General features: G+C 36.3%; 1 protein-coding gene across 1 annotated transcript in view; it reads left to right on the forward strand.

Moving 5' to 3' along the window:
- The first annotated feature begins 2,995 nt into the window (after positions 1-2,995).
- The window catches only part of CARF (calcium responsive transcription factor), an 88,160-nt gene continuing 80,156 nt past the window's right edge, over positions 2,996-10,999 (forward strand). Inside the window, 4 exon segments of the mRNA XM_006889151.1 lie at positions 2,996-3,070; positions 4,089-4,310; positions 6,127-6,247; positions 8,999-9,128. Of these exon segments, the coding sequence (XP_006889213.1) occupies positions 2,996-3,070; positions 4,089-4,310; positions 6,127-6,247; positions 8,999-9,128 (548 nt within the window).

Raw genomic sequence — 10,999 nt, forward strand, 5'->3', positions numbered from 1 at the left:
AGAATTGATGTCTTTGAGCTGTGGTGTTGAGAATACCATGGACTGCTAGGAAAACAGATTTGTCTTGGAAAAGGTTAAACCAGGTGGCTCCTTGGAGGCAAGGATTCTGAGGCTCCGTCTAACATACTTTGGACATGTGTTGAGGCAAGACCGGGCCTTAGAGAGGGACATCATTCTTGGGAGGGTGGAGGGACGGCGCAGGATAGGAAGGCCCTCTATGAGGTGGATTGATTCAGTGACTGGGATAATTGGGATGGGAGTGTCTGGGACAGTGCGATTGGCACAGGACAGCAGAGTTTAGGGCTGTTGTACGTAGGGTCGCTATGAGTCACAAGCGACTCGATGGCACATAACAACAACAACAGCAACTTTAGAAATTATATTCTTGAGAGCAAATAATTTCACTTTAACAAGTAACTCAGCCAGACTTTATTTTCACTTTAAACATACTTGGTAAAAACTTTCTTTTACAATACAATTGTTTTTTCTTTTCATTACGTATAGAAATCAGTCAATAAGTAATGATAAAATGCATAAAAAATTACTTAGAAACACTGATTAGAACTAGATGAGATCTTAGAAAAGACTTCTCTCTAACTCATTTTTACAACTAGATCATGTCATTATAATACTTTATCTTCTTTAGACATCCATGGACATCTTCTGTTCAGGTCTTTTGATCATCATAATTCCATTTACTGCTCTACATTCTACATTCAGACTGTCTTTTGAGATATTTTTGTCTGCTTGTTTTCCTATTTTAATGAGTTTTCCCTTTTTCTTTCTTGGTTTGTATACAATAATTCACATACATTGTGTCTCATTCTTGTACACTGTATTTTATATATTACTCATTTACATTATATTTTATGTAATTATTTTGATGTACATCTTTTATCATTCAGTCTCTTCAAGTCCCCATTTAATCTTTCCTATTCCTTCACCCCCTACATCTGCCCACTAATCTGATATCCTAGTGATTTTCTGCTCTTTTTCCCCCCACTCTCCTCCTTTCCCTGTTCCCCTTTTGAACATTTATATAGATCTTGCTTGGTTGTCCTCCTATTTTCACAGTAGTGGGCTTAGGCAGCCGTCTCTATTTGTTCCTTAGTGCTACATAGTGTTCTATTGTGTGAATGTACCACAGTTTCTTAGTCTGTTCATTTATTGATGGCTATTTGGACTATGTCCATTTTGTTGCTATTATGAATAATGCTTTTGTGAACATGTTGTTATTGTTATATGCCCTCCAGTCATCTGTGACTCATAGAAATCCTATGTACAACAGCCCTAAACCCTGCTCTATCCTGTGCCAATCTTATTGTCTCTGCCACACCTATTCCCATTACTCTGATCACTGAATCAATCCATCTCATTGACGGTCTTCTCTTGTGCTGTCGCTCCACCCTCCCAAGCATTATATCCTTCTCCAAGGACTGGTCTCGCCTAGGTGTATATATCTCCATTCATGTCTCAGTTCTGATTTTCTTGGAGTATATTCCTAGCAGTGGAATAGCTGGGAATATGAGATTTCTATGTTTAGCTTTTTGAGAAAATACTAAACTTCTTTCCATTGCAGTTGTACCATTTTATAGTCCCACCAGCAGTGCATTGGAGTTCCAGTCTTTCTGCATCCTCTCCATTGTTTATTGTTTGCTGTATTGTTAAAATTTGCTTCTGTTGCTGGGGTGAGATGGTATCTCATTGTTGTTTTTATTTGCATCTCTCTGATTCCTATTGATTTTAAACATTTCCTTATTGTTTGCTAGCCATCTGAATATCCCTCTTTTTGAAGAGTCTTTTAATGTTGTTTTTTTCTGTTTTGTGATTGGGTTAGCAGTCTTTTCCTTGTAGGGGCCTTGTAGTATTCTGTAAACTTTAGTTATGAAACTCTTATCTGAAATGTCATTGCCATTTGTTTTTTCCCAGTCTGTGGGTTTTCTTTTTACCCTATTATAGAAAGTTTTTGATGCTGTATAAGGAACAGTGGTAACATGGGGATGGCCAAGTCTGACTTCTACCTTTTTCATAAAGGTAAACTGTCTCCATCAATTACATCATAGTACCAAACAAATAGTAACATGGTTAGACATGCCACCTCTATGCTTCTGCTCCTATTTCTATGTTTCTTTGGTTCCAGTGTTTGTTGTAGATTGATTTAGTCTTTTTTTAAAAAAATTATTATATTATTATTTGTGTGTGTGTGTGTACTGTCAAATCAGATTTGACCCTCCTTCCTCGGCAGAGCATCTAGTGGATTCGAACCATGTGCCTCTGGGATTGCAGTTGATTTAGTCTTTACTTGCAGTTGTGGGGTTTGTTAGGTAAATAGGTTGGGGGATGGGGAAGATAAAGAATATCACTTAGTTAAAGTCCAACTTTAGTAAATAGTACCCCCAAGCCAGACTAGTAGCAAGACTCAGTTCTTCAATTAGTTCAGACAGCTTCTCAGTCAACAAGTGAAAGTCTAGGTTCAGTGAAAATCTAGGTTCAGTTCAGCAGCACAAATAACCTTCTGGTTTCTTCCATCATCCAGCAGGCTTTGTCTCAAAGCAGTCACAAGTCACCTCTTCATTCAGTCATCAGAAGGAAAACCTTTAACTTTTGTTCCATCTCCAGAGTTCTTTCAAACTACATTTTGCCACAGTCTTTTCACATTTCCTTATTTATTTGAAAGTGCATAACTCAACCATGTCACATAAAAGCAATGTTAATATGACAGTACACAGTGTAATTTAGGATAAGGACACTAATCTTTGCTCTACCTTAATTATATAGTAGTGTTTTGGCAAGACATCTAACAAAAATATTAACATTCCTACCTAGAATGGGAATGATTTAACCTAAATTATAAAAGTTAACACAGAAAGGGAGAGAAGAAACCTGTAAATGGATAAAACATTCCATAAAAATACTATATTTTTGGTTGATCTAATATTTTAACTCTTTCAGCTATTTACTAATAGAAGAAAATGGAATTGAATATACTTGCAGTATGGAACAATCTAATTGTTCTTTAAGAGTCAATCATCATGGCAAAGAGTCAAAAACAGATGCTCAAGTGTTTGAGGTAGGTAGCAAACTGGGAAATTTTTTCAATTCTGGGAGAAAATAACATGCATCTTTGCAACTTTTTATGCTTAATAAATATTGGCTATACATAATATATTCAAGAATTTTTATATTTAATTACCTGTACTTTTCATGAGATGAATTCACATAGTGACTGCAACAATGGACTCAGGTATGTCAGAGATGATGAGGATGGTGTAAGAACAGAACACAGCTGTATTGATTTTACGGTCGCTATGAGATGTACTCGACAGCACGTTACAACATAACAATAATAACAAAGGTTGAGTCAGTCACTGGGGCATTGGGGTAGGTGTGTCAGAGACAATAAGGTCGACACAAGGTAGAGTAGGGTTTAGGGATCTTGTACATAGGGTCCCTGTGAGTCGCAAGCAACTCGACAGCACATCATAACAACAACAATAAATAAACATAAAGTGATTAACTTCCCTTAAAGTTATGAATAAATTGTTGTTGTTGTTATAATAAATTGTTGTTGTCGTTAAGTTCCCTGGAATCAGAACTTATTCATAACTGATCCTCCACCAGGTTTTCAGAGGCAATAAGTCTCATGGAAGGAGATTGCCCATTTCTCCCATGTAACAGCTGATGGATTAAAATCGTGTGCCTTAATAAAGTTAGGTGGTTGTTGTTGTTGTTGTTGATTGCCATTGAGTTTAGTACAACTCATAACAACCCCAAGAGCAAAATGCCAGAAGCCTTTCTGTTGTCATTTATCAAGGTTCATAGAGTTTTCAGAGGCATGTTGTATTTACATTGATTTCTGTTTCATCATTGTTGGTTCAATTCTGTAGATAACTTTAATAAAATTAAGGTAATGAAATATTTTTAAAAATCACTTAAAAACTATTTTCATAATTGTATGAATTGATAGCTCTTAAAATATAAAATTAATAATTTACTGAAAAATTAGTGTCTTTCCACACGAGTTTTTTAAAAAAAAATATTTAAGTATTTTGCAACATGTAGAGTGATTTTTTTCCCCTCTTCTAAAGCATCTAACCTGTATGGACTCCAGCAATCCTTCTTTTGGAGAAAATGGCTTGTCTGCAGTTATGCCCATTACTACCCATGAAGAAGATAACTCACTCCCATCACAGAATATAGCAGGACCTCAGACACAGCCTCCTCCTGCAGAGCACTTCCATCTAGTGGACCAAAATGGGCAACCTATGCAATATGAACTGCAATCATTGGGGGGTTCCAATACAGAAATGGTAAATATAGGATTAACCAGTTTTATACTATTTAACAAAGATGTTTTGTTAGTATCTTTTTTATAAGGGGAGGGCTAGTGAGTAAGGAGTTGTGCTACCAACCCAAAGGCAGGTGGTTAAAATCTAACAGGTACTCTAAGGGAGAAAGATGAACATTCTCCTCTTGTGCTGTTTAAAACCCCTGAAAACTCACTGAAGGGTCAAATATGAGTGAATTCCAACTCAGTGGAAATGAGTTTGTTTGTTTTTTTTTATTATTAAATTTTATTAGTTTTAATGAACATTTACAGAGATTTTGGGTTTTCATTCATTCATTGTTGCACTGGGAAATGAGTTTTTTGAGTTGGTAGTTGTGGTTGAGTTAGTCTCACGATATTGGAAGTCATGGTTGAGGTAAGCCATTAGTACAACTCACTGTTTCCTTGAGTCTTTGATCTTGAGTCTTTGATCTTCTTCACTTATTTTTCTTGGATGAGAAAAGAGGCCATTGGTTGTATCTTAGGTGTTGTTGTTGTTTTTGTTGTTAAGAACCAACCTGTAGCTGATCCTCTCACAGGTTTTCAGAAGCAGTTTAATCATACAGGAAGGAAATTGATCATTCTTCTGTGGAGCAGCAAGTGACATTGAACCATGTGTCTTTGGGATTGCAGTGCAACTTCTTGCCACTAGGCTATCCACTCACAAACTCCAGGCACTATTCCCCAAAGTGGGATGTAGGACATTGTCTTTATAGACTTTGTTCTAGTTGATCTAAATGTCCCTTAGACTATGAAAAACACTGACTTGATCCCTCTAACTGTTCCATTGTGGCTATGAAGTTTTTATACCTTTGCGCCTATATATTCTGCTTTATTGTTAGGTGCCATAGAGTTAAGTTTGGCTCATAGCAAGCCTGTTTTCAACAGATCAAAATCTTGCCTGATCCTATGTCATTTTCATAATATCTGCTGTGTGTAAGGCCATTGTTGTAGTCACTATCCCAATCTATTTAGTTGAGGGTCTTCCTCTTTTTAGCTGACTTTCTGTTTCTAAGATGATATCCATCTCCAAAGATTTACCCCACCTAGCAACATACCTAAGTATGTGACATGAGTAGGAAATGTAACCTAATTAAATTCGGTCAGAGATTTATTCAGATTACTAAGTAATTAGATAGCATTGTGTGTCTAATGATTAATGTGGTGCTTGTTTCTAAACTATAGAATCATACTGCTAGGTCTGTAAGATTATACTGCCCAGTTTGAATCCATGCGGTCTTTAACTTGTATTGTGAGCCCTGAGAAAAATTTCATACGTATCTTAATGTGTTCATCTGTAAATAATTGGATATCGGAGAGTTGGACAGTGAGGAAGAGTGTTGAATATACCATGGACTGCTAGGAGAACAAACAGGTTTGTCCTGGAGAGGGTGAAGCTGGAATGCTCCTTGGTGTCAGGGATTCTGAAGCTTTGTCTGACATACTTTGGGCATATTGTAAGGAGGGACTGGTTCTTGGAAAGGGACATCATGTTTGGGAGAGTGGAGGGACAGCGCAGGAGAGGAAGGCGATCAGTGAGATGGATCCATTCTGTGAGTGGAGTGGTGGGAATGAGTGTATTTGAGACAGCGAGGTTGGCACAGGATAGAGCAGTGTTTAGGGATCTTGTATACAGGGTCGCTATGAGTCTCAAGCAACTCGATGGCACATAACAACAACAACACATGTTAGTATCCCCTATAAAGGAAACACTGTGTTTAAAAATTTACTTATCTAATAATAGTGTTAAATTACAATAAGCTTTTGCATTTAGTGAGTTTGTTTTGTATGTCTCCAAGATGATTGTAGCCAGCCCATCAGAAAATGGACATGTACTTCAAGTAATTCCATCAACCCAAACAGAAATGGCACAAGTGATTATACCTCAGGAACAGCTTGTGGATGTAAATAGTCCCCAGGGTAAGTAATAATGGCATATAAGGAATTTGAGAATGTTTTGAAGAATAAGTGTTTTATAAAAGTCACCTCATGAATGTTTGTGCTAAAATTATTTAGGTGAAATTATTACGATTTCTTGTCTCAAATGTATTTCAAGATTATTTTTTCAACTCCTGTTTAGGTTAGCTGTCTATTTCAATTTGGAATTCTATGAGGCTGGTTGATTCTTGCTTGTTCCCAAAGAACCAGTGAGCATAAAAGAAATTCTTATCAATTATAATTACAGTAATAATAATAGTAACTGTAACAAGAATGTACTTCTAACAGCTAAAGGAGAAAGTTACATTTATATTTTATAAATTTTTTTGCTGTTTTTAAAAAATTTTTATTTTGTATTGGTTTGCTTACAAATTTCATATACATTGTGTTCCACACTATACTTCATTCACATTGTACTTCATATCATCATTCCCATTCATTATATTTTATAAAATTAATCACCATTGATTTATACCCACCATTGCCTTGTCTTTCCAGATCCCTTCTGGATACTTCCTGTTTCTTTTATACCCCCTCCCTTCACCCACCAAATTGTATGACCCTATGATTTCCCTTCTGCCCATCCTCACCCCTCTGCTCCCACCCTCCTCTGCCTTGGATTCTCATACATGTTTTATTAGTTAGCTTTCTGTTTCTACAATAATAGCCTTATAGGGGGTCCTTCGGAGACTGAGTTAGTTCACTCAGCTCCTCAGTCCCTCTCAAGTTATTTATTATTTTTCTAAATCATTGCTCCCAAGTGCTATGTAGTATTCTGTTTTGTGAAAGTACCACAGTTTCTCAATCCATTTCATTGTGGTTAATATATTTGGGCAGTTGTGAACAATGGTGCTATGAACAATGGTATACAAATTTCCATTTGTGTCTCAGTTATAATTTCCTTGGGTTACATTCCTACCGTGAGAATAGCTGTGTCATATGGGATTTCTATGTTCATATTTTCATTAGCCATGTGATGCAATGCTTTTTAAAAAACCTTTTCCTCTTCTTGACTCTTCTTCCTTTCGATCCTTTAGTTTCAGAAAGGAGAATCATGCTTCCCATTTCCTTTTTATTTACTCTATTTTTTCTTTACCTGTTTGATGATAACAGTATGAATTTTCCTCTTCCTTTCCTTTTGCAGTGATTTCCTAACAAACTTATACCTTTTTTCAACCTACTCTCTGTTAGCTAATGATTTAGGGTAATACATTTATCCTAAGGTTCTGACTTTGTCTATGTTAACACCCGTGAAAATGAAAAACAAAAAAATAGCTTGCAGAAAACATTATAAACTTAGCATATAAACAAAAAGTATTAACTTTACATGAAGTTATTTGCAACACGTAACATAGCAATTATTTGTACATTTATATCCAAGCAGTTTAAGTTATAAAAGCTTAATTATGGCACTACTGGAGAGGACAAAATTGATGAATGGGGCCTTCTAAAAATCAGGTCCCTGTGTACATCAGAAACTTTTTTCAATAAGATGAAAAGAAACCTACAGGATGGAAAAAAAACATATGACAATGACATTTAAGACAGCAGTTTCATGATAGAATACTATAGGATCTCGACAAGAAAAAGACTGATAGCCCAATAACAAAATGGGCAAAAGACATGAAAAGACTTTTCACAAAGGAGGACATTCAGATGACTAACAAATACTTGAAGAAATGCTCAAAATTACTGCTAATCCAAAAGATGCAGATCAAACCACCAATAAGATAATCATTTTACCCCAGTAGCAATAGCAGAGTTTGACAGGACAGCAAGCAATAGTTGTTGGAGAGGATGTGGAGAGATAGGAACTGTCATGCACTGCTGGTAGGATTGTAAAATGGTACAGTTATTCTGGAAGGTAGGTTGATGTTTCCTCAATAATCTGGACATAGAAATTCCTTATGACCCAGCTATTTCATTGCTAGGAATATACCCCAGGGAAATTAGAACTGAGGCAAGGACAGAAATAGTGTACCTGTGTTCATAGCAGCGTTATTCACATTAGCAAGTAAATGGAAACGACCCAAATGCCCATCAACAAATAGATTGTGAAATTGTGATACATTCACAAAATGGAATAATAAGCAGCACTAAGGAGTAACAATTTTATAAAATACCATTTGACACAATAGTCTGGAGACAGGCTGAGTTAACTAATCCAGTCTTATAGCAACAAATACTGATAAAACCATTATTGTAAAAAATAGATGACTAGTAAGATGTTTATAAATGCCCAAAAGGGGAAGAAGCGAGGGAGTAGGGGTCAAAAAAGAAAAGGCTAGAAATCACTGGGATAGCAGAGTTTAGTGGGTGAATTGGGATGGGAGGAGGGTTAAGGAATAGGAAAGATTATTAGGGAGTTGAAAAGACAGGGTAATAATAAGCATAGATCAATGGTAATTAATTATATTAAATACAATGTATATGCATGAAACAGTGTAAATGAAAGATTGTATAAAACACAATGCATATTAATTAACTACAGTGTAAATTAATTACTGTGTGAAAACGAATAAAAATATTAAAACAAAAAATTAGGAAATTACAGTCAATAGTATTATAATTTAAAAGAAAGCAAATTTGTCAGATAAATTCTGGACCAAGTATAAGTTTTGTTATCTTTAGCTTCAGAACAGTTCTTCCTGTTCCCATTACAAATACTATGTTCTGGTTAGGCGCATGTTCCCATGATATTCAAGATGCCAATATTTTGTTCTTGTTGTGAAGATGTCTCTGAGGAGAAACCTGATGACAGAAACTTACCAACTGTAAGAGTGGATGCTTTGGTAGACAATGCCAGTAATTACATTCTTCATCCGCAAGCATCCTTCACATTACCAAAAAATACAGTGACCAGGTGAGTTAATCCAAAAGAAAGGGTCATCTTTTTTTTTTTTTCCTACCCTGAGTTTTTTGTTCTGTTGGTTTGTTTGTTTTTTTCTTTTTGTGTACTGTTGAGTCGAATCTGACTAGCACATCTGGAGATTGCCCCATCTTCTCCAGTGGAGCATCTGCTGGATTCAAACCTGTGTGCCTTCAGGATTGTAGCACAGCTTCTTGCCACTAGCTCCCTCAGGGTCATCTTTTGAAATTACCATGAAAATGTATTTTAAAAAGTAAAAAAAAAATAGCTTTTTCTTTCTTTCTTTCTTGTGTATCATCGAATTGGATCCAACTGACACAGGAGGAGATTGCTCCTTCTCTAGCACAGTATCTGGTGGTTTTGAACTGCATGCCTTCAGGATTGCAGTGCAGCTTCTTTGCCACTAGACCACCAGATCTCCCTGAAAAAAATAAAACAAAACACGAGTTTCTTTACAACTTCTGGAGCACTCATCAAATGAAACTTAACTGCTGTCAATTAGATTCCAGCTCCTACTGTTCCTCCAGAACTGAGTAGAACTAAACATTAGGATTTCTAAGGCTGCAAATTTTTATATGAACAGATTGTCTTGTTTTTCTCCTTGGTGCAACTAATGGATTCAAAATTGCCAGTATTGGGGCTTGTTCTTAGCACTGAATGTTATTAAATTATCTCTCAGTTTAATGGATATTACATAATACTTCATTAAAGATTTAAATTATATTGACTTGATTGCCACTACAGCTGAACAAGGGTGCTGTAGTGGTATAGTTCATATGGAGCTGTGTTGCTAAACTGAAAGTCTTACTTCTCTGGTCTTTTGAATCTATGAGTGCCTCCCTGGGAGGAGGACAGGCGTATCCTAATGTGAGTTACAGCCAGGAGATCCACTAGAGAGACAACTAGTCAGTTACAAAGAATGAGAGAAAGAGAGAGAAATGAACATTTGTCTTAATTATTTTTCCTTTTCTTATCTTTTTATGTTAAGTGTAGTCAGACAGTAGTTTTCCTTTTATAATACCTTATTTAGCTTAGCTCCATCCACACTGTAGTGTGTATCAAGACTTATTTCTCCTATGAACTGAGTTGTTGCTGTTGTTAATTGCCTTCAAGTTGAGCAAGACTCATAGCGACCCTATGAACAAAAGGCCTGAAGCCTTTATGTAACTATCGACATTTATCAGAATTCATAGAGTTTCTGGAGACATGTTGTTTAGGAAGTAGATGCCACTACTATTTGAGGAATGTGGTACATATAAGCAATGGAATACTGTATAGCCAGTGTAAACCTTTTTCTTTTTTATTTTAATTTTAATACTTCTACTTCTCTGTTGTTATTGTTGACTCATAGCTGACCTTCCAGCAGATTTTAAGAGGCTATAAATTGCCTGGGAGGAGATAGCTCATCTTTCTCCTGCAGAAGCAGCTGGTGGACATACACCATTTGTCTTTGAGTTGGCAGTGCAGCTTTGTATCCACTAGGCCATCAGAGCTTTGAAAGTCTTTTTTCAAAAATTACTGCCCAAATCTAGTTGTTGTTATTGTTGTTGAGTACCACAGAGTCAGAACCGACCCACAGCTGACACCTTCAGCAGGTTTTTAGTCAGAGACAGTTAATCTTGCCCATTTTAAGATTGCCTATCTTTATTCCGCAGAACGCTTGTGACTTGAACCACATACCACTAGGCCATCAGAGGGCAAATTTTTAGTTGACTCTAGAAAAAAGAGATGGTATACCAATTGACATATTTCAGTTAACAGATGCTGCCATGGACATGCTCACCAAGTTGTGCCAAGAAATCTGGAGAACGACCACTTGGCCAACTGACTGGAAGAGATCGATATTTGTTCCTATCCCAAAGAAA

Source organism: Elephantulus edwardii, unplaced genomic scaffold (genome assembly GCF_000299155.1).
Source record: "Elephantulus edwardii isolate Elephantulus edwardi_28Jun2011 unplaced genomic scaffold, EleEdw1.0 scaffold00075, whole genome shotgun sequence".
NCBI classification, from domain to species: Eukaryota; Metazoa; Chordata; class Mammalia; order Macroscelidea; family Macroscelididae; genus Elephantulus; species Elephantulus edwardii.